Here is a 27,699-nt window from a genome sequence, read left to right as displayed (position 1 = left end):
AACGTAAGGAAATTATTAGCCCAATTTATAAAGTTCTGAAAACTCATTTAGTCCATTGATGGCTGTATTGAACTTAACTATCAACATAGCTTCTCTTCTTGACAATTTTAGTTCAAGGTCACCTCCTCTTTCATCTTGTTCGACTTTCGGACATTTTTGTTGATCCGTGATTTATGTTGAGACACTCTTATTCGAATCTCCTTATTCGTTTTGCCTATATATAATAGGTTGCAGGGACAACGTATCCCATAGATGACAGACTTACTTTTACAATTAGTAAAAGATTCATGTTTCCAATAAGTGGAATTGTGTTCAAACAAGACCCCTTCTTCTGTGGAATCGCAGCAAATACAGGTACCAAATTTTTTGGTGACCCCGTACTGGTGGGAGTCCAACATAGGTATTTTGTATTATTTTTGGCATTGCTGCTCGCACTATTTGATTGGCTATGTTGCGATCCTTTTTAAAAGCAAAGAGTGGATTAAGCCTTAATGAATGATCTAGGTTTTTTAACAAATGCCAATTTTGATTAATGACTTTTTTCAAGGTGTTTGAATTCGGACAAAATGTAGAGACACAGACGATCCTTTCTAGTGGTGGTTCTTCATTTTTTTCGAGTAAAACTTCTCTTGGGGTCCACCATGCTCTTTTCATCGCCCTTTTTAGTAGTTTTTTAGGGTAACCTCTTTTTTTCAAATTTTCAAGTAATTTTGTAGCATGTGCCATATATTCATCTTCGAAGAAACAATTGCATCTCACTCGTGGGAATTGCCCATAGGGTAATTTCTCTTTTAAATTCCTAGGGTGGTTACTTGTGAAATGTAACGCCTTATTGCGATCAGTTGGCTTTTTAAATAAGGTGGTCACTAGTCCATTTTCAGCTGGGTAAACCTCCACGTCTAGGAATGGAATCTTTTATTTTGGAATGATTCAGACTGAATTTTATGTCTTCAGTGCGGTTATTTAGCCAACAATGGAATTTTTTTAGATTATCTTCTGTGCTGATCCATGTCATAAACACGTCATCAATATAGCGAGTCCATTTTCCAATGAATTGGTAAAAAGGATTGTCGTTATAGATACATTTCTCTTCGAATTTGACCATAAAGAGTACCGCTAGCTCTGGAGCAAAATGACAACCCATTGTTACTCCTTTGACTTGGAAATAAAAGTCTCCATTGAAGTAGAAGTAGTTTTTCTTTAAAGCAAAACTTGTTAGTTCCATGATAAACTCTGTCGGAACTTTAGTAGGTCTTGGTCTACTTTCCAAATATGAACAAATCACTGCCAGGCCATCATCCTGGGGTATCTGTGTTATATAAGGAGACCACATCTAGTGTGACCAAATGGTGGATGTCTTGTTCAAAATTTATTGGAACCAATTTATTGATAAAATCTGTCGTGTCATGTAGAAACGATGGAACTTCATAAATGAATGGTTTTAAAAAATGATCAACAAATTTTGAAATTGGTTCCATCAGGGATTCACAACCTGATATAAAAGGTCTTCCTGGTGGTGCTGTTTCGTTTTTATGGATCTTTGGAAGAACGTAGAATAGAGGTATCCTTGCAAAAACTCATATTCTTTTTTTAGTAAGGAAACCCTGTTGGAGTCCCTTTTCAAGTATTGGAAATAGTAAGTTTTGTAGTTCAAACGTTGGGTCCTTATTGATTTTTTAGTAGCATTCTATGTCTCCCAACTGTCTCATTACTTCCGATGTATAGTCGACCGAGTCCCATACAACAATCGATCCACCTTTGTCCGCTTGTTTGATTATAATAGAGCTGTCGTTTTGAAGATTAGATAAAGCATCTATTTGGGATTTTGACGTGTTGAATTTGACCCATCTTTTTTTATTTTCCATTTCTGCAATTGCTGACAAAACTGTTTTTTCAAAGATCACTACTTCTTTGGGAATTTTATTAGTAGGAGGACAAAAACAAGATTTTTTCTTTAGACCAGTATTCTCTATGGTTTCTATAGATGGATTCATGGCAAAGAAAGATTTAAGTCTGATTTTTCTGCGAAATTCAATAGTCTCCGTTTTGAGTCTAACAAAATCTGTGTTTTTTGCAGGGACAAATGATAAGCCTTTTTCGAGTATACTTTGTTCATCTTTAGTCAATGATCTTTTTGATAAATTATGAACTAGTGATATCTCTAGTTCTTGTAATTTTGCCGGCGGCTGGACATCTCCCATGGTTGAGTATTGAATCTTACTCTCCCTCGTGATCGTTGTTGGCCTCTCCCTAAAAAAGGGATTTGTTGTTGTAGTTGTTGAAAATTACCGCTTCGATTATTGTTTTTGTAGCCTTCGGTTGTTTCTGCTTCACTGCCACTTGAAGAGGATGATGTTTCTGAAAAAGTAATAAAGTTCTTTGACGATCTTCCTTGATATTCAGGGAGAAATCTGCTTGACTCTGCCCGTATATAGAAATCAGCTTGTAAATAAGGATAAACTTTTTCTAGGGAAAAGTTTCTTTTATCTTTTTCAAATTTGTTGCTTTTTTGGTTGACAGTATAATCTTTGAATTCGGATATTTCTTTTTAAACTTTCTCCAAAAGTGCTTTTGCATCCGTAATGATTTGATTTGTTTTAATCTCAGATTCTAATATCTCAATTTCTTCAAGTTGTTGTTTGGAAATTCGTTGTTCGGTTTCCACTGTCAAAACCAAACTGTAACCTTTCTTATATAAAGGATCTTCTGTGAAAATTATGGATGAACTGGTCAGGGATATTTGCCTATGCTTTTCCTCCTCTCACGCTCATTCCATTTCTGGTTTGGAGGCTCAGGCAAACATCCCTCTCAATGATTCTAGTAGCTCCCACATGGGCCCATCGACCATGGTACACCACCCAGTTGAAGCGGTCAGTAGTTCCAAATCAAAAGCTTCATCTCACCTCCAGGCTCCTCACTCAGAACCATGGAGAAATAAGGCATCCAAATCCCAAAGAACGAAACCTAGCAATCTGGCTCCTGAAGTCATAGAGTTTGGTTATTTAAATCTACCACCAGATTTTATGACTATTCTGAAAGAAGCAAGAAAGCCTAATACCAGAGCATGTTATGCAGCAAAGTGAAAAAGATTTGTTGTCTATATCCTCTAGATCAGAGGTCTTCAAACTTTTGGGTGCCGAGACCCCCCTGTCAACATTTTCAGTCGTAAGGACCCCCTCCTGATCAACATTTCTAAACCTGTAGGCAGGGCTTCTGGAATTACGAGGCAGGTGAGGACCAAATTACACGACAGGCTTGACTAAATTGTGTGGGAAGAAAATTTAAATATTGTTATGTGATGCAGCGTTATTTTGGGATAGAATTGCTTCATTATTTTGAATTTGTTTGCACACAGTAACACTGAGGAAAGATTTCACCCCATCAGTACCAGTTTATAACTGGTACTGATGGGGTGTCTAGTCAACCTTTGTGATGGGCCTTCCACTCCGCAGGAATACGTGCTGCCACATTAGAAGCTCACCTGGCCCTGGCCGGGAGTAGCAGGGGTCCCTTAAAACCCTGGCGGTCTTGTGCAGAGTTGAGCAATTTACCCATGCCACTTTCCTCTCACCCCTCCCCTTCCATCCCTCTCTCCGCTCCCAATCCTGGATCCCTCTCTCACTTTGCAGGCCATTTTCTTTCACCCCTTCTTACAACTTCTAAACTCTCCCCATTCAACTTCTCACTTCACCCTTAATCACCTCTTGCCATTCTGCCTTTTCACGGCCCTCATCTCTAACAGTTTCTCGTATTTATCTCATGGCCTCTCTGGCCCTGTCACCTCCCATGTCCATCTGCACTTCTCATTCATCTCAAGTCTCTCCGTTCAAATTGTTGTCTATTTGTATCTTACACCTCTCCAGTCCCCCATTCATCTTTCACATCTATCCTTTGTTTTTTCACACTTTCTTGAACCAATGTCCCTCTCCCCTGTTACCTCAGCACCAGTGCTTAATTTGAGCAGGTGGTTTCCGTTGCTCTGCACTGGCACCTAATTGTGCACACCGGCAATATGACTGTCTGCCACATGCCACTTGATGGCTCTGTCTGTGTAATTTAGAGATGAGCAGAACAGCTGTTTATTAATTCAATATACATTAAAAACGATAAACTCCTGACATCCATGCCATTCTTATAGCTTTGGGGGCTTGAAATAGTCACACTTGTACAGTGTTATGGTTGGTAGTTGCATAGGTATTGTCATTGGCTCTTCCACCACCACGTCAACTCGGTAGTCTCCACCTCCTTCTCCACCCTGAAGAAAATCAAGAAGCTTCTTCCCTACCTCCCCACTTCAGCTGGTAAAACTCTGATCAGCACCCTCGTTTTTGCCAGAATGGACTATTGTAATGCCCTCCTTCTCAATGCACAGGAAAAAGTTCTCAATAGGCTTCAGTTGGTGCAGAATGCCTCAGCCAGAATCTTATTGGGCATTCCCAAGTTCACCTCCATCACTCCTCACATCCGACAGCTTCATTGGCTTCCTGTCAGGAGCCGTACACAATTTAAGGCTCTGTGTATTGCCTACAAAGCCATCAGCAAATCAGGCCCGCAGTTTCTTAAAGATGCCCTTCGTCCCCTCGAAAACCCCAGAACTCTTCGCTCATCCTCAGCTCATCTGCTCAATGTCCAACGCACGAGGAAAGCCTACTGGGGTGACAGATGCTTTGTGATTTCCACAGCTAGACTATGGAATTCACTCCCTTTTACCATCAAAACTGCCCCCACTCTCCTTAGTTTTAGGAAGAAATTAAAAACCTGGCTTTTCCTACATTAAGATCTGCTATTGCCATCATCTGATCAGTTAAGCGCCGAGACACCCCTGGGTATTTGCGCGCTATAAAAATTGCTAAAACATAAACATAAACATGCAAGGCAATGGGTGGGTGGTTAAAGTTGCAGTGGCCTACTGGTGAGGTTCCTGGCACATGTTTAATTACAAATTAATCACTGCTCAGCACCCACCCCAGTACTCCCTCTCTTCCCCTATCGCTGCTGTCCCTCACCAATGTCTCATCAAATTACTTTTTAGGTCACAGATCATCTCTCAGCTATCTTCTCTCACAGTTTGACAGTAGCCCTCCTCTGTGCCCTCAACTTTCCCTCACACTCACTTCTTGCGTGTCCGCACTTCCCTTCGGCACTTCACATTTCTCCTCATCCCTGACCTCTTCAATCAAATTCCCTCACTCCCTTGCTGTCCTTTCTCATCCTCTCATCTCTCCTCACCGAGCACACGGGTTGGACCCGTATGCTCCTCTTGGCCTGTGCCACTCTGCTTATTGTTCCCTAATTCAGGATGGCACGAATTTTCTGTCTTGCTGTTTTGGTGCAGGCCACACAGTTATGGAACGTCCACCCTCCTTTGCTTCGCTCCACCAAGAATCTTTTATCCTTTAGGAAGATATAAAAACCTGGCTGTATGCTCTGTAGGTCACCCCATTTGGCTGGTTCTCCTTCCCCTTCTGTATGTTTCTCATTTGCCTTCAGGCAGCAGATGGCTATTAGCCCCAGGACACCTTTTGGTAATAGCAGCACACTACAAATGTAAATAATAATAGTAGTAGGCAGAAGCATGGGAGTGACTAGACCCAAACTTCGCGAGGGGGCCTACACTCCCAGGCAGGGCTGGCCATAGCACTGGCCACACACGACGCAACAGTCTTTTTTGGTGCCCCATCCCCGTTTCCTCCTTCTCCATAAATTCCCTTACTACCACTCACCAACAAAGCACCTCATCTCTCTGTAGCACATTTCTGACAAAATGTTTTTTTTTTTATAGTGCTACTCAATTTACTCACAGTTCTGTGATCTGCATAGTACATGTTCTTTGTAGCAGGCACATTAACCTTCTGCATTCTGCAGTGAGGGGACAGGTGAATGAGGTGTCACATGAGTGCAGATGAGTGGTGTGACTGCAGGCTGAGGTACAGGGTGAACAACGCAAGTGCATTGTGAGTGCAGAGTGATCACTGTGAGTGCAGGGTGAGCGGGTGCATGGTGATCAGTGTGAGTGCATTGTGATTGCTGTGAGTGCAGGGTGAGCGTGAAAGTGAAGTGCGTGAATGAGAAGTGAGTTCTCTGAATGCAGGGTGCATTCCCAAACACTTGAAGTAACTCAGCATATTATTGACGGCAGTGTAGGGTTTAAGATATAAGTTAAACTATTGCTATTATGGCATTAATCGGGGATCGAGGGTGGAGGAAATAAATAATATGCTGATCCGGCAACACACTTCCAGTCCTATGGTTAGGGTTGCCTGCTCATTATTTTGATGTCCCAGACGGTACAAAAATAAGCAGTCACCTAAAGCTGTATATTTCAGCACTCATCTGTGCGTACTTGGAACAGCAAATATAAATAGAAAGCACTTTCAATTGTGTTCTAGGGCTGCCTCAATGATCCATGACTGATAATTAAAGGGAACAAAGACAGAAAAGTCACATTACGAATGAATGCATATGATTTTATTTACAATCCCATTTAGTGTCAAGAGGAGGCCTTTGCAGGCTCTTTAAACATCAAATGGCTGGTATTTTTCTTCTTGCAACCCTACTTGACATTTATTTTCATGAAATGCATTCTCACACTACTGCAGTAACTGTAAAATACAAATGTAAGGAAAAGGCAGAGTTGGGGCCCAGGGGGTACTGGAACTAGAAAAAAAACCTAAGCCTCAGTAACCACTTTACAAAAGGTATATAAATCTGCAAATGGTCCTTAACGACCTGTGAAAAATTCAGGAGATAAGACTGCAGACAGCCCAGCGGAGCCCACAGCAGCTCGAGCTGAGACACACTACGGGGGAGGAGGGGGGCTGAATCCCTTGTTGTGCCTGGGCAGAAGTGTGACCGGGAATGCGCGACCCCCTTTCCATCACTTCACGGCCCCCCTGGGGGTCGCGCCCCACACTTTGAAGACCCCTGCTCTAGATGCTTCTGTACAAAACATTATATGTTAACTGTTGCACTTACAACAAACTGTACTAGCTTATACATCTATTTGTTTGCACCTTGCAACGGTAGCTGCGTATTTGCAGAACAGACTGCATTTATCCCAATTCAAAGTTCCAGTAATCAAAGCCTTCATGGAAGGCTTGAAAAGGATAATACCACCAAGATTTCCCCCTGCACCAGTGTGGAATCTTAACATTGTCCTTACAAGGCTTATGGGTCCATCTTTTGAACCTTTGCATAATTGTCCTTCTCAGTTTCTTTCATGGAAGGTTGCTTTCCTCATTGCAATCACTTCATTGAGGAGAGATGGTGAGCTACAGGCATTAACCTTAGAGAAGCCTTTCTTTCAACTCTTTAAAGACAGGGTAGTTCTTCGCACCAATCCCAAATTCCTTCCCAAAGTAGTTCCTGCTTTTCATATTAACCAATCAGTTGAGTTACCTGATTCAGTAGCAGAACAAGCTCTTCACTCTCTTGATGTTAAAAAAGCCTTATTGTATTCTGTAGAAAGGACCAAAGATTTTCGCAAAACAATGCAACTGTTTGTTGCATTTGTTCCACATCACAAAGGCAATCCCATCTCTAAATCTGGCATTTCAAGATGGATAGTTAAATGCAATCAAACACGCAATGCAAAGGCTAAAATAACTTTATCTATACCCCCTAGAGTGCATTCCACTCGCAAAATAGGGGCTACTATGGCTTTTTATAGGTAACATCCCTCTAGCTAACATATGTAAAGCAGCAACATGGTTGGTCTACACCACACACATTTACCAAACACTATTGTGTAGATGTGTAAGCACGCCAACAAGCTAATTTAGGCCAAGCAGTGCTTAAGACACTTTTTCAGACAACTGCAACATCTACAGGTTAGCCACCGCTTGGGGAGTATACTGCTTTATAGTCTATGCAAAGCATATATCTACAGCACACATGCCTCGAAACTGATTATGTAACGTACCCAGTAAGCATCTGTTCTTGGCATGTAGAGCTGTAGATTTACATGCGCCCACCCGCCTCCCCGGATACCTATAGTTGTTGCAGTTCTTAGTATTTACATTCATACGCATGGACATCTATATTATACACTTACTTACTCCATTCTTGCGGGATAACAATCTAACAATGGAGTCGATGCCCATGCGCACTCTCACCTAAAGGAGGAGTCGCCTTAACTTGTGAATGGAAAGACTTCTTAGAAGAAAATCAACTTGCAGATGCTTACTCGGTAAGTAACATAATCCGTATAGCATGACCTGAACTTGACTGCTTTGTGCAACCTGTGATAAGGTGTCACACAAAGTGCATTGAAATGAGACAAATAACCACACTGAATCCATGTAAATGTAACACATAAACCGAAAATGTGAAAGCTATGAACAGATCCAAAATGCATCCCCACGGATCCATCTTCATATGAAATAAAGAATAGTTTTAGCTACATTCTTTCCAAATCTGACGTTAGAGTCGGAAAGATTCTTACATTCTTTGGATGTGGTTAGATGTCTTAACTTTTAAGTGCTGCAAATGACTTCAGAAAAGCACACTTGTTGCTTTTGGCCCACTCAACAAGGGCAGTCCAATCACCAAACTGACTCTGGCAAGATTGATTGTTTCATATATTACAAAGTCATATTAACTTTTGAACAAAACGTCAACAAGATCAGTTAAAGCACACTCCACAAGAGTGATGACTGAAGACAATTACAGAGCAGCGACGTGGAAAGCAACACATGTTTTACTGAGCATTACTGCAGTGATATGGATGCCAACAAAAATGTAGCAGTGGGAAAGGCGGTGCTCAGAAATCTTTTTCCATAAGGTAAGCCTAGTGCCTGCCAGACACTTTTCTGATAAACTGCTCTAATAATCTTAAATCAGTCCACTGCTGGAGAAGAAAAATCGTTACTTTCCTGTAACTCCGGTTCTCCATCATTGACCCCTTTAATAGATTCACATATGACCCACCCTCCTCCCCTTGTCATAAAGCTTTGAGAAATTGTGGTACAAACGTGTTACAAGTTAGAAACTCTGACTGTTGGAAGCGGGGTGAGCGGGCTTGTCTCTGATTGGCTGTGGTTTAGATCCTCTGTAAAGATGTCGGTGCGTTACAAAAGGCTATTGAGTGTAGGATTTTCACTGCTATACTAATATTGTTATCAGGGGTACCTAGTCTGGCAATGGGGAATAATTAAAGCATCTGAATCTATGAAACATGCCAATGCTGGAGAACCAGAAACTTGTTTCCTTCCTCCCTCCAAGACTGCTTCACATCACCTTTCTCCAGGCTTACCCCTTCTGCCCCTCCTAAATCTGCTTTGGGCAAAGAGGTATTTATTATGAGGCAATATTTTGGTCTGGTTTAGACTTCATTGAGAGATCGACAATTAAAAAGCCTCAAATACTAAATGTTAGACATTGAGGAGTGACCCTTTCTTGTTATGGGAAACGTGCTGCACAGTGACTTGTTGGAGTGGTATGGTACCTTTTCTGTTAGTCTACATGCAGATATGCTTGTTTACACACCACCTCTCTTAATTCATATTTCCAAGGCTGTGTAATGGATTTGTTCTTCCAAGGAAAACTTAATTTTTCTCTATCTTATAATGATGTTTTGACAGTGAAACAAATGTCTTGTGATGCCTAAGACCTCGTGCATCCACCTCCTCTTCATTGACAGCGCTTGTCAACCCTCACAGGCTTTAAAAGCCAATCTGTCAGACAGTCTGCAGGATGGAAGGAGTGAAGAAAAAGACACCAGGTGCCTACTGTGATCTATCTGAACAAGAAGGGTCACAGGTTTACACATTCTGACTCTTTCCACTGTAGCCAAAGCCAAAAGTGACAGACCCATATAATACATTGCCTTCATACTGATTGTGACATGCAACTCCCAAATGAGGGCAGTGGACACGTAACCTGTGCCTTAACTTGTGATGAGTTGCCATGTGGGCGGGAGGGGTGTGATGGACACCCAGGAGACACAGCTGGAGTTGACAGCAGCGGAGATCGAGGAAAGGACACACAAGGGGAGTAGGCTGAGATCGAGGCTACACTATCATGAAGGCCGCGAGAACTACTCTTAGTCCCAGGCAATGGCGGCATGGCTCAGAATGTTTGCTTCCATTCTCACCAAATTGGTAACAGTTTACACACTGGTACTGATAAATGAGAGCATCAAGGGGGGTGGGGAGGGAGTTAGATTTTTGTTATTAACACTGCCCTACTCCGGAGATTTGTGGGTGGCTTCAAATATTGCTGACATGGACAAGGGCTGAGGCACTCACTCTAAGATTATTCCATATGAGAGGCCATTCCCGCATAAGGGCTGAGGAATGGGAGATGTTCTTGTTGGAAGTAGAAGCTAAGATTGATAAACGCCCACCTTGAAATCATAACGTAACACACACTCTCCTTTTTAGGTCTCAGCTAGTGTAGGCTGCGCAGACATGCGCAGTCTCGCTGGCGAGATTTTATGTTTTTGGGTAGCTTTCACTAGCGGGGTTTAAGCCCTGCCCCTCTTTTCCATTGGCTGGCGTCACCGTTTATGCTAAACGGTGGCCAGCCATTGGAAAAGAGCTTCCAGTGACGTACACTTTTCTCTTTTAGAGCCATGCCAGTTGGACTGGCTCGTCTGACTTCCTGCTGGCTTAAAAGGTTTCTTATCTTTATGGGGCCAAACACATGGCCCCATAAAGATAAGAAACCTTTTAACAGGCGAGGCTTTCAAACTTTCAAAGGCAACAATTGCGCTTGTTTTTCTCCTTGTTACTGTGGATCCCGCTTCTCATTTCCACGTTGTTGTAGTCTGCTGTTAGCGGCAAGCGGTACACAAGCGTGGTACATACACACTGAAACTGGGTGCAGTACAAATCCTTGTGTCGTGCTCCTTCTCCTGATACACACAGGTTGACTTTTATTTACACTTGGTGTGACGCCACAATAAGGTGTGGCGGATCAAACCAAAAACCTCATTACATACACCCTCCTTCTGATGGATACATCTGCCAGTGGATTCCTCACCTTGTGAATATCCCCTGCGCCAGCATTCCATGGAACTTTTCTTTCCCAGCACTCCACGTCGACGTGGGCGACGTCACAATGCATCGGCTCCGCTCGCGACTCTGTACGACGTCACCGGAGCCATAAGAGGCCCACGTCGGCGTGATGACGTCAGTTCCCTTTTTTCCGCGCCTTCGACGCGCAACGTTTTTTTCCAGTGCTCTCTAGCTACTTTGTAGTTTAGCTGTGTTACTGTGTAAAATACAGTATGTCTTCGACGAGGAAGTCTGGCTTTAAGCCCTGTAGGGAATGTGGAGGCCTGATGTCCATGACTGATCCGCATCAGGACTGCTTATGGTGCCTTTCTTCAGAACACGATATGGAAGAATGCGGGTGCTGTAGGAGCATGAATCCTAAAGCGCTGAAGGAGAGGAAGACTAAGCTCTTCATGAAGAAGATCGGTGAGGAGAAAAGAGGGAGAAAAAAGGAGAAGTCGAGGCAGGAGTCATCGAAGTCGAAGAAACACCACAAGAAGAGGAAGCATTCTTCTCGGCGTCGGTCCTCGAAGTCCAGGAAGTCGAGGTCGGCTTCGCCCCGTTGACGTCGGAGCAAGGACTTGTCACCTTCTCCTTCTAAGTCTCCCTCGCCGAAGCGGGCTCCAGCTCGTTCCCCGACGCCGTCACCGGCTCCGTCTAAGGCTTCGACTCCGGGTCAAGTGGAGTCTGATGTTCCCTTGGATGAGCAAGAACAGGAAGAGGCTGCTCCGGTGCCTGATGACTCTGCGGCTCCGGTGGATGATACTGTGGAGCCGACGCCTGTGACTCCACAAAGGGATACAGGGTCGGTCCCTTATCCCCAATTCCTGGCTCCAGGTACAGATTCCTCAAACTTTCTGAATGCCATGTATGGTATTTTTAATAGGGCAGCCTTCCCATCCGGAGCACCAACTGGTCCCGTGGGTCCGATGGCGTTTACGCTAGGGGTGCCGCAGCATTCTGCTCAGGCCCCCTTTCTGCCCTTTATGCCGATGGCGCCTTCTTGGCAGTTTCCGGCGCCGCCTGGGGATCCGACCCGACCTCGGATGGACCATCAGTCTTCGGAACCTTCCTCGACGCCGAGGCCGACTCCATCGGCGCCGCGTCCGGCGCTGCCGACTCCACCTATGGCACCGCCAGCTCCGGTACCTCTAGCTCCACCGATGCCGCGTACGACGACGCCGGCTCCCCGGATCCGGTCGAGACGGGAGGCCCAAAGGGTATTGGAGGAAAGGAGATATCGAGCAGAGGTGGAAGAAGGTGAAGTCGAATCTTCTTCGGATGAGTTTGAGGGGATTGAAGAAGCAAGTGGGTTGGATACAACCCCAGAGTGGGAGCATACATCTGCTAGATCTTCTCCGCCTCAGGAATTGGCGCCCTATCATGTGGTGGTTAAGAAGGCCGCAGAACTTTTAGATTTGCAGCTGCCCTCTGTGGAGTACAAATCAAACTTGCTTACAGAGGTGTTGCATTCTCCGTCATCAGCTTCGGAGCCTTTGTTGCCTTTCAATGAGGCCATCTTGGAGCCGGTCTTGGAGGTGTGGAAGAAACCTCTTTCATCTCTGGCGGTTTGCAGACAGGTGGCAAGAAGGTACAGAGTTGCACCAGGAGATCTGGATTTTTTGTCTACGCATCTATCTCCGGAGAGCCTAGTTGTGCAGGCTTCATGTTCAAAACATGCTTCAGGTGCTTTCCCTCAGTCTCCGGCTGATAGGGAATCAAAGAAAATTGATCAGGCGGCCAAGAAGTCCTTCTCCTCAGGAAGTATGGCGCTGAAATCATCTAATGCCACATGCTTACTGGGGCGTTATGTTCATGCCTTGATGGACTCTATTAAATCTTTGGCCCCTAAGTTGCCTGAGGGGGATAAGTCGTCCTTCATGGAGGTTGTTGCGGACACTCAGGCAGCTACCAGGCAGGTGATCCAGTCTGGGCTGGATACGGCGGACTCGGTGGCGAGGATTATGGGGTCGTCTATAGCCGCAAGGAGGCAGGCTTGGCTCCGTTCCTCTGGATTCTCAGCAGATGTTCAGGCCACGTTGGTTGATCTGCCATTCGACGGACAAACTGTTTGGGGAGAAAGCAGACTCTGCCCTTCAACGATTTAAGGACAGCAGATTGACGGCAAAGTCCTTGGGTCTGCAGGCTCCTGCTAGGGGTACAGCTTTTCGAAAGTTTAGGGGGTTCGGAAGAACATCCTTTCGCTCCTTCCGACAGCCCCAACAGCAGCAGCAACAACACCAGCAGAATCCCCTCTATAGGTCCTATAGAGGGAAGCAAAGGGGTCGGAGAGGTTCTGGACGCAACCCTTCTTCTTCTTCCTCCTCCTCCTCTGCTCCAAATGAGGCTTCAGGGAAGCAGCCCTAGATCCCCCATCCCGGATCATGTAAGACCTGTGGGGGGTCGGGTGTCCTACTTTCTACGGGGTTGGAAATCTGTTACAACCGACCTTTGGGTTTTGAACCTCGTAGAGACTGGGTACGCCCTTCCCTTTTGGGAGTTTTCCCCCCCCCCTTACCCTCCTTGCCAAGGTTATTGCTCGGAAGACCATCTGCTTCTCCTGCAGAAAGAAGTTCTAGCCTTGCTTCAGAAGGGTGCAATAGAGGTGGTTCCGGAGCAGGAAAGGGGTCAGGGATGCTACTCCCGGTATTTTCTGATTCCCAAAAAGGACGGCAGATTGCGTCCGATTCTGGACCTCAGAATCTTGAATTTTTACCTGAGACAGGAGAAATTCAAGATGCTGACCCTTGCGCAGGTTCTTCAAGCAATGCAGCAAGGAGACTGGATGGTGTCGCTCGACTTGCAGGACGCGTACTTCCATGTCCCAATCCTGAAGTCGCACAGGAAGTATCTCCGTTTTACGGTTGGGTCGCAACATTACCAGTTTGCGGTCCTCCCGTTTGGTCTTACTACTGCACCTCGAGTCTTCACAAAGGTGATGGCAATGGTGGCTGCTCATCTCAGGAGGTCGGGGATCCCGGTTTTCCCTTACCTGGACGACTGGCTTCTGAAGGCAGAGTCCCCAGAGATAGTGCAGCGTCATCTGCAGGTGACATCTCAGCTGTTATTCGACTTGGGTTTTTCGATCAATGTGCCCAAATCTCACCTGGTGCCCTCTCAACGCAACCTGTTTATAGGGGCAGTACTGGACACTACTGTGTGTCGAGCATTCCCTCCTCCTCAAAGGATTCTCGACATTCAGGAGATGGTCCCTTTATTCCACAGTGGAGCGGTTGTTCCAGTTCTGAAGGTCATTCGCCTGCTCGGTCTGTTTGCCTCCTGCATTCTGTTGGTCAACCACGCACGCTGGCACATGAGGGCGCTCCAGTGGTGCCTCCGCAAGCAGTGGTATCAGCACAACGGGGATCTCAGGGAGTCAATCAAGATCTCCAGAGAAGCTGCAGCGGATCTGTCTTGGTGGAGCGTAAAAGGCAATCTGTCACAAGGAAAGCCCTTCCATTTACCTCCATCGGTGGCCACAGTGATAACCTTAGGGTGGGGTGCGCATCTGGAGCACCTGGAGATCAAGGGTCTGTGGTCTCCAGAGGAAAGGTTGCTTCACATCAACCTTTTGGAATTGCGGGCGATTCGTTTGGCGCTCAAGGCCTTCCTCCCTTCCCTTCGCGGTCAGTCGATTCAAGTCCTGACAGACAACACGACTGCGATGTGGTATGTCAACAAGCAGGGAGGAGTGGGGTCTCTTTGTCTATGCAGAGAGGCCTTACGTCTATGGTCCTGGGTTCAGGACCATCGGATTTGTCTGATGGCAAATCATCTGGCCGGGGTGTTGAACGTGCATGCGGACAGTCTCAGTCGGAAGTTCTCCGCCGACCACGAGTGGAGGCTCCATCCGGAGGTAGTTCTTCACGTCTTTCGGACGTGGGGGTCTCCTCGGGTGGACCTGTTTGCCACTTTCGAGAATGCGCACTGCCCGTCATTCTGCAGTCTCCAGTATCCGATGCAGGGGGCGTTGGGGGACGCGTTTCAGTTGAATTGGGGCTCACAACTCCTTTACGCGTTTCCTCCCATACCCTTGATTCCTCGGGTTCTGAGGAAGATTCGCCAATACCGGGCCCAAGTCATATTGGTCGCCCCGGATTGGCCAAGAAGGGTGTGGTATACAGATCTTCTCCACCTCTCCTCGTGCCCTCCGCTCCGTCTCCCTCTGAGGGCAGACCTCCTCTCGCAGTCGGAGGGGCAGGTTCTACACCCCCACCTCCAGAGCTTACACCTTCATGCCTGGAGATTGAACGGGGCAACCTGAGTTCATTCTCTCTCCCGCCTGACGTGGTGGACGTTAATTTAATCGGCCAGGCGACACTCCACCAAGTCCATTTACTCCTACAGGTGGTCTAAGTTTGTTAAATGGTGTGGAGAGAGAACCATTGACCCTTTAAAAGCCCATCTTTCTAATGTTCTCCAGTTTGCTCTTTCCTTGGTTCAGCAGGGCTGTGCTGTGGCCACGGTCAAGTGCTATCTTTCGGCCTTATCGGCTTTTCTATGCCTTCCAGATCAACCATCACTTTTTAAATCTCCGGTTGTTCTGAGGTTTATCAAGGGCCTTACAAACATGTTTCCTCCCACTCCATTTGTAATGCCTCAGTGGGACCTTAATCTTGTTTTAACCTTTCTGATGGGGTCCCCATTTGAGCCTCTACATAGCTGTCCTTTGAGGCTGTTGTCCTTTAAGGTGGTTTTTCTTGTAGCCATAACCTCGGCAAGGAGGGTGAGTGAGCTTCAAGCTCTTAGTTCTAAACCCCCGTTTTTAACCTTGCATGCTGAAAGGATGGTTCTCAGGACCAGGGCTGCTTTCCTGCCAAAAGTTGTCACTCCGTTTCATTTGGGGCAGTCCATTACTCTCCCTGTTTTCTATCCTCCTCCTCCTCATCCTCCCAAAGAGGAGAAAAGGCTCCATCGCCTGGACCCAAAGAGAGCTGTAAGCTTTTACTTGGACAGAACGAAGGACTTTCGTCTGGACGATCAGCTCTTCGTGGGTTATGTTGGTCATTCCAAAGGAAGAGCGGTGCACAAGCGCACGTTGTCGAGATGGATTATCCTTGCCATCAAGATCTGCTACGCCCTGGCTGGTAAGACCCCTCCTGATGGCATTAGAGCTCATTCAACTAGAGCGAAGTCATCTACATCTGCTTTGGCCCAGGGTGTTCCTGTGGCGGATATTTGTAAGGCCGTGACTTGGGCCTCCCTCCATACCTTCGCAAAGCATTATTGCTTGGACTCAGAGATGAGGAGGGAGGGCCACTTCGCGCGCTCGGTCTTGCAAGACTTTCTGGTATAGGAAGGTGGACACCCTCCTCCGGGAGTGGGGACTGCTGTGGGAATCTATTCACAAGGTGAGGAATCCACTGGCAGATGTATCCATCAGAAGAACAAGTTACTTACCTTCGGTAACGCTTTTTCTGGTGGATACAGTATCTGCCTGTGGATTCCTCACTGACCCACCCGCCTCCCCGTTGTCCACCTTTGTATACCATGAAAGAGGTCTTGTGGGAATGTTTTGATATTTTCTTGTACATTTGTAGGCAATGCTGGTTTGTTTAGCATTCCTTTTATTTGTATGCTGTGTATATATGTTGGTATACTGTATACTGTGTATACTTGGAGTTGTCGTTGGTTCACCTGTTCGCCTCGAAGGCACGGAACAAATGGGTGGAACTGACGTCATCATGCCGACGTGGGCTTCTTATGGCTCCGGTGACGTCGCACGGAGTCGCGAGCGGAGCCGATGCATTGTGACGTCGCCCACGTCGACGTGGAGTGCTGGGAAAGAAAAGTTCCGTGGAATGCTGGCGCAGGGGATATTCACAAGGTGAGGAATCCACTGGCAGATACTGTATCCACCAGAAAAAGCGTTACCGAAGGTAAGTAACTTGTTCTTTAGAGAGATTCCTTTCCATTGTTGCTAGTTTGCACCATGACCGCATATATGCCAGCAGACCCGAGTCAGGCTGCCTGAAACTGCCTCTGCTTCAATAGAGGTCAATGTGACAAATACGGTATTTTCTCAGAATCTCTCACTTTCCTGTTCCAAAATGTTGCTGTGTATGTGACGAGGTTGAAAAGGGCTGCAGCCTTGCATTTGTATTTCATTTGGTATACATTGCGAGAGCTAGATAAGATAAAAAAAATTGCTTTCACTTTAGCGAGTCAATATTTTATTGTTTGAATAATTCCTAATACCGCTCTAACATCTGGGGTGCCAACGGTACCAAGCGTAAACACGGTGCGTCATTTTACCTCGGGGAAATCCCTGGCCTTTCCTGGCCGTCGTTTTGCCGAGACAGACACCTTCTAATGAAGGAGGGACTGATGAGCTAATAGTTTCTCCTGGGAACGTGTGCTCGGGGCTGTGAGAGCTCAGGTGAGCCACTCCCTCCCAGGCAGATGCGGATGCTGGCCTAGTGTAAGACACTGGAGGTGAGACGGGCAGGTTCCTCCCCGTGACTCACCTTGGAGTTTCACCCGGGACTGTAGCTATGCGCTTCACCTCCCACTACCAATATACAACCCCCCGGTCTGTGGGGAAGGGTTGTTTGGCGTGGTTGATTTTACTGAGAAGGAGGTCGCTGTGTGAGCAGGTGTAACCCGAGCTTAAGGCGCAACTGCGAGTTTTATCGCCCCTCCCCTGCACAGCTCGCCTTGTTTTCCGAGGGCCGAGAAACCTGTTGGGCTAGTTTCACCTGAGAGCCAGAGAGGAAGGAAGGAAGGCTCCTTCACGCCTGAGAGCCGACCGGAAAAGCCGTCGGACCTTCTAGCCTTATCCCAAGCGAGACCTCATTATCCTCGGGGAAATGAAGGTCCATCTGGGAACTGTGCTTCAGCTGTTCATCGCGGTCGCCTGCGCGCAGTATGGTGAGTACTCTCCTTTGGTGTTTCAGGACTTTAAAAAAAAAATCATTCAGTTAATGTTAACCATGTGTAGTGTTCTTGTGTGAGTTGAGTTTATTTCTGTGGAGCCCAGGACGCTTTTGCAACTCCTTATTTATGTTTCTTTATCGGCCGCAGAGGGCATGTATCCCATGCCCTCCCGCTCACAAAATGGCGCTCGGGGTCTGGACCACCGCCCACACACAGGCCTCCAGAGTGCGGGTTTATTTTAACTGTGCACCGTCTGGGGGACATCTTATGTTGCTGCGCAAACGGGCTGGGTATAGTTTCAGTGCCTAATGGAAGACCGGGACCCTTTCTTCCCGTTAAACTAAGATCCAAACTCAGTTTAAGAAAGTGGCCAAACCTCGAATGAAATGCGCACGCTATGTTGTATATCGGACAACCCTAAAAGAAAACCTAGCGTGGTGAATTGTCGCAAGTATGCTCATTTCCGTGTGGATACGGCGAAAGTGGTTTCAGTGTATAAACTTAAAAGGTGGGTTATTTATTGGAGAATTCTCTTTCAAGGGAAGTGACCGTACAACTATTTTAGGAAAGGGGAGATAAAAGATTTAACTTGATAACGACGAGTCTCAAAACATATTTGCCCTCACTAACGTTTTTTTTGACTAGCACGTATTTGTGAGCCTAATTTGAACTTACTAAGGGGCATATTATCAAGACGGGCGATAAAATTATCGCTCGCTAAAACGGCGATAATGGGCTTGATAATATGCTCTATGGAGTTCCAATTGCAGCTCAGGTTAGATATCCTTCACATCTAACATGGGCTTCAATTTGAATTCCATAGAGCATATTATCAAGCCCATTATCGCCGTTTTAGCAGCAGTTTTCAGCCGCTAAAGCGGCGATAATTTTATCGCCAGTCTTGATAATATGCCCCCAAATTTTCCTCTTAAAGCACGTAGGTGAGGAGTGGAAAACATTTCTGTAGATCTGATTTTGCCAATTCTTACTGACCTTGTAGTCGCCTCCAAAAACAAATCAATTAACTTTGACCTCCTGCACACCACCCTAGATTCTAAGCTCAATGTGAGTGACTTGCTGTTTAAAATGGGCTCCACCCTAGTGTGCTGGGGTGGATGCAATCTGTTTACCTGCCTTTGTTCTGTAAATGGCGGCGCTGTCACATGATTACAGCTGAGGCCATCAGATTTTCCCCGACCTAGGGGCTCCTTGGAAAAGAGCAATTCTGATAAATTACCTTTGGCTGATGTCCTTTATTAGCTTTCCTTCTTACATGTTCTGTTTAGTGGGCAGCCACCTGTAAACTCACCATCAGTATCTTTGATAAATGGTTGTGATTGACTGTGCAGGGGAGGGTCTGTCCCTTATCAAGGATTGTTTCTCCAGACCTCAGGATACATTTGTGTGTCGTGAAAGGGCCGCCTTACCTTACTTTCTCAGCCTGATCAAGCGATAACTTAACCACTTTTCGTACTTGTGTTTGAGCCCCAGTAAAGTGAATGTATCCAGCTAATAAGGTCGCTAGAGATTGGGTGGTTAGTGGCTTTATTTATTGGTAGTTGCAGTGTAGAGTGGACACAGCTTCACTCTGTTTCGTGACAATACAAACGTTGTTGGTTTTGTGAGTGGACTTGAAGCGAGACTAACAAATGATAGGTTTGTGTATAATAAATGGCTTGTTTCAGTTCCAACTTTTATTTAACGGGAAACCTCTGTCCTGAGAAGACTCGGTGACTATTGAATGTGGAGCAGCAAGTGCTGGTTTATGGTTACAATAACTAATTTAAACCACGATATCTCTGGAATTGTATGCTGTAGACTGATATTTCTTCCAGGCTGGTGAAGAAACGGCTCGATTAGCCATAGCGAATTAAATGCACCCAGGTAGAGGGGTTTTGTGCACTCCTCCATCTGGGCGGAAATGTATGCTTCCGTAGTCAGGGTACAATGCAGTATTCCGTAGCTGGTCCTTCAGTCATCTTCCACAGTTGTGGTCCAGTTTGGGTGTTTTGGCTCTAGTGCAGTAATCCTCCGCGCGGGTCCTAGTCAGCTGCGCTTTCTGCCTGGTAGATAAAATGACATCATTAGATAGGGTGCTGTGGCTTCTAGCAATTTGACCTTGACATTGGGAGGTCGTTTGTGCCAAACATGAGTTTATGCAGCAGAGCTTCTTCTAACCTCCTGGTGTCTAAACTATCCCTTGACGCAGTCCTTGGCCAATTCAGGGCGACACTGAAAGGTATAGTAACGAGACACGTATAAAATGCACGATTTCTCACAGGGCAACACTTCCGAGGTGCGTACAATGGGAAAGACGAACATGTTCATTGTATTATCTGTCACAAGTTTCGCACAGAAATGTTGGAGAGTTGTCATTAGTCGTCTGGTGAGCGATTAAGCACAAAGAATCAATGGACATTCAAGGCTTGTGTGGCAGCGGCTAAAAAATAGAACAAAGACACTTTCTTTAAGATACCGGCACCTTTATTTAGATAAAAGCGACATAATCTATCTCCTTAAGAGATTAGCAGTTCTTCCATTCTCTCAAAACCTTATCTTTTTATTGCACGATATACAGTTCTGGTATAACTACATTTGAAGCGATATAAATCTAATAAAGTGGGAACTGATCACCTGGAGTGCTACACGTCACATTCGGAGTGCTGAAGGCAATCATTAGTCCTATAAAAGATTCTGATGGTACCGTTTTTAGGTCTCGCCTGGCGAAAGCAGAGCATGCGCTGCTCTCGTCTTAGAGACCTTTTGCAATCGATTCTGCCAAAGCCTTACGTGCACGCGCAGGGATGGACAAAGGTGGCTGCTCTCGCCATATGTCAAAACAGCATGCACGTGTATGTGAGGACAGTGGACAGCCCGCCGCCATCTTGATAAACACGCGTGCTTTCACTTTAAACACAGTTTAAAGTGAAAGCACGCCGTTCGCGTGCACTGCGCACCAGCCCGGCCGACCTCCCTTGTCAGTGAAAAGATGTCTCTCCCTAGTAAACTGCGGGGGGGCAGCTGATTGGTCCCCTCGCTGCTGCCTGAGCGCTGCGCCTGCGTGGCTCTCGCAACGCAGCGGCGCGGTCAGCTTTCGCCTTCGCCGACTATTGACGACAGAATGAATTTGATCAGCATTTATTTTGCCTCGGGTGTGTTTTGCAGCGACTGTGTTATTACTTCGGCATATTTGCTTACGGTTGTTTTGGAACGAGCGATGCCGTATCATTCAAAATAATTGCCCTGCCCATTCAGGCGTTTGATCTTGTTGACAAAATTATCTTTATTTTGTATGTTTTTCTGTTGTTGTTGGTTCAAATGAAAAAGCGCTGCAGAGGAATTACCGCGTGATTAGCAGCTGAAACAATGCGCCTGATTAGCCACGGCTCATCAGCTCCCATTACCGCCATGAATAGCACCGATGAGGGAACCTGCGAAGCGACGCATTTATCACCTGGCTTTGTGCGCTCCAGGCAGCGGCCAGACGCAGTAGGTACCTCGGCGGGCCAGCCACGGGCTCACTGCACAGCTAGGGGCTCACTAGCTAAGGGCTCCCTGCACACCTGGGGGCTCACTAAGGGTGGTGGCTGCAGGACCGCCATGAATGGTGCCGATGAGGGAACCTGCAAAACGGCGCTTTTATCACCAGGCTTTGTGCGCCCCAGGCAGCGGTCAGAGGAGGCAGGTACTGCAGCGGGCTAGCCAAGGGGTCCGGCACAGCTGGGCTCACTAGCCAAGGGGTCCGGCACAGCTGTGCTCACTAGCCAAGGGCTCTCGCCGGACCACAGTGCTTTGACTCCGTTTTTTAGGCTCTTAGTTTCTCAGTGAGTGCACTTCCGGCAGCAGACTCTGCATCACAAGAAGTTGCAAATACACCTATTTCCGGTACTGAGGTCCTTGTCGTCAAGTGAGGGAGCTTGGACAGTGTTCTGTGTTTTTAGAAAGAAAACCGTGTCAACTGCAGGTTCGCTATAACCCCGTGAAAGCAGTTTTATTATCCCAGGCTAATGATTGTCTCATTGAATCCCTTCTCTATCCCAGGCCATACCATCCGTTTGATTCCAGGCACGGCTGACCTCTGCTTCAAACAAAATCGGTAGTTTGACCCCCGCCTGTGTGAAAGTGACACTCCTTTTCCACAAGAGTTGCATACCGCAGCCTAGACGTTTAGTAGCATTTTTAAGGCGGTACACTGGATTCAGGCACCTGCTGCAGAGATCTGTGTATGTCCAGGAACTCCCAGGGTGTAGCGCTGACAGGCTAGCTTACATGTTTAGGGCACCTAATGTAGAGATCCGCGTGTAATGTGCTAGTCAAAGGGCCAAATCATCACAAAACATCTTAGGGAGTTAATGTGCCTGCTGCAAAGCACTGTGTGTAACATGCAGGTCACATGTTAACTTATTAGCAAAACAGCACAGTGGGTTTCAGCTCATGCTGCAAAACTACTTGGGTTCCCTACAGGTTGCAAAGTTCGAGCCTGGGGAAAGTTTAGTGGAGTATTTGCTGGATTCAAACATCTTTAAGTAGCCAGGAAGGGTCAAGACTAAATCTACCATAAATGGTCAGCACCACCTCGCCATCAGCACAGCACTATCTCCGCATCAGCACAGTACTACATCTGCATTAGTGCACCATCACCAACACAGCCCCACCTCAGCAGCACCAGCTCAGAACCACAGAGCACCAGCTCACTACCACAGAGGACCACCTCAGCTTGACTCAGCACCACAGTATAAATCAGTATCACCGCAGTATCACTCAGCATCATCTCCGCATCAGCACACCACCACCTCAGAATCACTCAGAACCACCTTGGTCTCCCTACAGAATCTGGCATTTGTTGATTCTCCCCTAATCTCCGTCCGCTGCAAGTGTTGCAGTTCCGGTACCTTTTCACAACCTCCACCCTCTCTGTTGTTTATGCCCCCCCCCTAAAAATAAAGCATTAAAAATGCAATAGGTATCGCCTTTCATTAAGTTAAAGCCATTTGCACTGCTATACAATACCATTAGCAAAGCAAATGGCTTTAACTTAATCAAAGGCGAGACCTATTGCATTTTTAATGCTTGTTAATAAAGTATTGGACGATACCCTGTGGACCGAATCATCATTTTTCCTCACACCCTCCATGGCTTCGCCCCTACTCCACTCCTATATAGCTTAAGCGTAACTTCCCTCCAATGCGCGTCTGCCTGCTCCCACAGATCTTCTTTGGGGACTCAGTCCCTTACTCTCATACTCATGGCACGCCTGACCGCCAAAGGACCGGCCCATCCAACACCACCATGCAGTGCCATCCACACACACCGGACGATAGTGATTTTCTGATGCAACTGGAACAAGCAGGCATGTGGACCTTGCATGTCATATTGTGAACTTCATTGTTTGCTGAGCTCTTAAAATGTTGTATTGCTCTTTCCCTATTCTCCCCCTTTCAGTCTTTCGATGTGTCAGTGGGCCATTCTTATAATCGTTTGTACTGCATGTGGATCCTGTTTGCTGAACATCTAATGTGTAATCTGTTTACTATATGCACATACCAGCACCGTGCTGTGAGCTCCACTGTTCATCGTTGCTCAGTATAATCTAAGTTGTTCATAAAAACATTTGTGGAAAACAAAACACTGTCCTGCTCATAGATCAGATGTGTATTGGACTACTGATGGTCCAAAGTGATATGTTTCTATCCTGTGAAAATCAATAAAGAGTACATAACAAAAGCAATGCAACTCCCAAATGAGCTACTTCAGACAGTATCCACCTTCAATGTGGGTTTTCCTGTTGATGCCATTGTTTTCACTTTTTGTGTTTTTTTGTAGTTTGCAGACAGAATGGATGCATTGTGCTCTCAGGACAACTTTGTCGGACGGTTCTGCCGCTTCCATCTGACCATCCCCATGCCAGCAGAGTATAGTCCTGCAACGAGCCGGATGACTGACACGCAGAGTCCCCACATCCGACTGAGATTTCTGGCCAGCTATCGGACTTTGCTCTCATTACTCCTCCTCTTCATTGTTGCTTCTTTTTTCTCCATCGGCCCTGTATTCTGTGCCTTAATCCTTCTCCTCTGCTATCTCATCTATGCGGCCATAATGACTCTGCTTACTGTCAGCCCAAAGCCCCATCAGCATTGACAGGCAGACTTGCTTTTACACTTTTGATAGATGATGTGCACTGTAAAATTATTTTATATGAAAAAGATAAATTGATATGAAACATTTCAGTATTCTTCCTAAAGTATTTTTGTACATGACACTATCATCGATGTGTTTGGAAAATTGCCACTGTTTAGTTTACTAAATCTGTACGGAGATATTCTATTCAGACTCCATATCTGAATGGCTTATAAAAGCAAAACAGACATGATAACTCTTTGCATTGTAAGGTATGAGAATTCAATGCAGAGAAATACTGTGGTGATGTCATTACAATTATCTTTATGGCAAAAGTCATTCAGAGAAACCAGGACCCAGTAGAGTTGGTGAGCCATGCTAAAATATAATTTTTCTGCTACCCGCAGCAGATTTGCAGTTTTTTATTGCTACATTGCTGATTCACATTTCAGCAGTAAGGGAAAACCACAAATTTCAGAGCTTTAAAACATGCTGTGCTACTCGTCATCTGTATCTACATTGGTGGTATTGCTCTCTCAGGGAACGTCTCCATTCGAAAAGTGCTGAATATGAACTTCTACTGTAGATGTTTAAATCAAAGGTTGTAGATCTTCACCTGGTCTCCTTTTTTCTTTTAGACTGATAAGACTGATATTACTGTTGGGCAGGACTACTTTTTTTAATTTCCTGTCTGATTCGTGCTCATGTAATTGGGTTTCGAAGAGTGTGCTTGTTTTATATATATCTCCCTGCCTGTCTTTAGGTTCAACAAATCTCGGTTTTCTGCAAGACATCTGGTTGTATCCTGAGAGCAATGAGTAACAATAGCTGCATAGTCTGTTATTTGGCATTGATGAAAGTAAGTCACGAACTTACTTTGGGGTGTTTGCTGTAAAAAATTCAGAAAACTACCAGCAGCATGATTGATTTGAAGAAATAGTAGGCTAGCCTTTGTACAGGAAAACCTTTCTTATTGGCTGAAGTGCACTATACTTTCATTGGTACAAGAAGTGATCTTTTTAAAAATAATCGCAGAAAGTGATTCAAAAATGTGACGGTGAAGTGAACATAATTTCAGTACAGCTCCTTAAAGCATCACTCTGGGGTGATTGCTGTGATGGAAGACAAGAGTAAATGGAACCATCTCCCATTAGAATATCTTAAGTTATGTGCCTGGAATAAATTGCTGATGGCAACATGACTGTGCATTTTTCAGTTACATTTTTGCCAAGTCGTATTGCATAAAGCACAAAGTTGAAAATTAGATTTAGTAAATTAAGGCGAGATGGGGAAAAAGAATGGGGTTAAGGAATTTCGTTGCTCCTATACATAAATTGCAACTTCAAGTGGTGGAGCTGCACTGTCTCTATGGATCTGGAGCTGTGCCTTCCTTGTGGATATGGATTTGCACATTCTGAATAGAGACCAAGGTTCATTTTCATCTCCGATGTACTCCATTGGATGCAAGCCTGATGCGACGATTGGTGTTGAGTGCTCAATTAACGTCTTACACAGTTCATGAGACTACTTCAGATCACTGGTCTTGGAGAGAGATTTGTATTCAGTGATGTGTTTGTGTTTTATTTAATTAACTTTTACTTTTACGAAAGATTCCAGTGTAGGCGGGAGGTCCATGACACTGATACTCCAACAGAGATAGAGCACTTGACTGTGGCACCTAACTGACATCTAGATGTCCATGTTGATCTGTTTACCCTATTTAAATATATATTAAACATTGTCTGTTTCTGGTAGCTTGATCTGTCTCCTAAAAAGTTCAACAATTAATGAAATCCTTCATGGCAGTGGGAGTGCACAGCAAAAGATCTTCCTAGGTGTTTTTATCGGTGCATACCAACACTGAAGGAGATCAAATCCACCCCCTTTCCACTGGTATGTTATCACAGTTATTGATAGGGATACCGGATGACTGTCACTGGTAACACAAAGTGCTCTAATCTTTGGCTAATTGTAAACTGGTACATTACTCCAGTTGATTCAACTGGCCTTAGCCCAAACATCGACTTAAAGAATGTATTTGTTTGTCACATCATGAAATTCCAGAACATCGCCACTGTATCCATAGTAACAGAGAGTTATATGTAAGCCTAATTGCTTCAGGAGCTTTTGACTACCTGTAAATTCCCTGGTGGAGTGAGCGGGCTGGACCCATGCTTTCTGTAAATATTTGATGCTCATCTTTTAATCAAGGTCTGCTATGTAGGCTGAGAGGGACTACCTAGGTGGAGATTTGGTTATTTCCCATTTGTTCCCTTTGGTACATTTCTCAGCAATTTGTGCTTGAACTTCAAAACCTTAAATGCAGCTTTAAACTCTCTATTTCGGAAGACATACTGTTCTGTATTTTCCAATGTCTGTTGTATCAATCTTTATGCTGTTTTATAAAAACAATTCTTATTGCAATTACATGTGATCCAAAACAACAAAGTTGTCTCATGGTTTTCAAATATATAACAGTTAATTGTAAGTTTGATTGATTACATACATCTTTTTTTGTCTCTACTATTTCAAGTGTCTTTTTTACTGCCTGCAAGTCAAAGAACTTGGTAAACTCTGAGTAAAGAGTTACTTTTGATCTTGTAAATAAACTGACACAGATGTTTTTAAAGTGACTTGTGTGTTTAATCATAGACTTTAATGAAATATGAATTATTGGATGAACATGATTTCATTGAGGAGCAGATCACTGTAGTACCCAGTAGAAAGCTGATGGAAACCCGTCCAATACGCTGGAGGGTGGAGGGTGGCAATCCTGAGCCCTGCAACCAAAGATCATACCTAGTCCTGAGCACTCTTATTTGAAACCCATAGTTTCTCACATCTTGATTTCTTGTTGGACTTAACTAGCAGCCTTCAGATTCTATTACTAACCCTGTCCTAAATTATATGATTATTGTCCTGCAGTAAGCGTGGATCAGTAAAAAATCAATTTCTCCCAGGTGTGAGATCTCTGAATTTCCTGTAGTAAGAGACCGTGTTTTCATTGCGGGAGTTTACTGATAGAAATACTGTTAAGCTGTGGAGGGACTGTCTATAGGATAACCGGCCACAATAAGAATATAAATGTCATCAAGTATTATTTCATCATAAGTCTCCATGTCAACATAAAGCCATGTTCTGATGGATACTTCTAACCAAAGATTTCGCACCTTTAGAATATTCCCGGCAGCAGACTGGATCCAGAAACTTTTCATAGCTGTGCTTCTGCATCCCATTCAAAAAAGCCCTAGCTTACACTTTGATGGGCACTTGATCTACACGTCGCCCTTGCCCACTTTTGAACAGTTGCCTGCTTCTGTAAAAAAAAGAAAAGAAAATCACACTACATCATACTCCTGAGAGTTAGGTGGTGCAAGCTTCGATCAGTACAGTGTATTTTAAATCTGATAGTGACTTCTAGCCACAGATTCCTTACCTTAGAATTATTCCAAGGCTTCAGAATGGATATGGAAATTTTTCGTGAGCAGTACCCCTGCACGGTGGTTTGTGACGTCATTCAGCTCTGCGTGGCGTCGTCCATGCTGGTAGTGATCTGTGCAGTGCCTTTATAGGCACCACCCCAGCGCGCTGACATCAGTTCTTTTCTTTCCACACCAGTCAGCGCAGACGAGAGAGCGCTACCTCTAGTAATTTTTCAACGGAGTCTTTTTTTGCTTTTTGTCAAAGTTTTTGGGAGATATTTTCTCCT

At 45.2% G+C, this 27,699-nt stretch overlaps 1 protein-coding gene across 8 annotated transcripts in view; it reads left to right on the top strand.

The window, feature by feature from the left end:
- The window catches only part of SMPD4 (sphingomyelin phosphodiesterase 4), a 431,863-nt gene extending 405,244 nt beyond the window's left edge, over positions 1-26,619 (top strand). For all 8 annotated transcript variants that reach the window (XM_085636345.1, XM_085636344.1, XM_085636343.1 and 5 more), the window contains one exon: positions 23,697-26,619. In XM_085636345.1, the coding sequence (XP_085492471.1) occupies positions 23,697-24,011 (315 nt within the window). In that variant the 3' untranslated portion in view covers positions 24,012-26,619. The remainder of the gene's footprint in view (positions 1-23,696) is intronic.
- Positions 26,620-27,699: the final 1,080 nt, after the last annotated feature.

Source organism: Triturus cristatus, chromosome 11 (genome assembly GCF_964204655.1).
Source record: "Triturus cristatus chromosome 11, aTriCri1.1, whole genome shotgun sequence".
Taxonomy (NCBI): Eukaryota; Metazoa; Chordata; class Amphibia; order Caudata; family Salamandridae; genus Triturus; species Triturus cristatus.
Note: the sequence above shows the minus strand (reverse complement) of the source record. Positions and strands in the feature narration are given on the sequence as shown.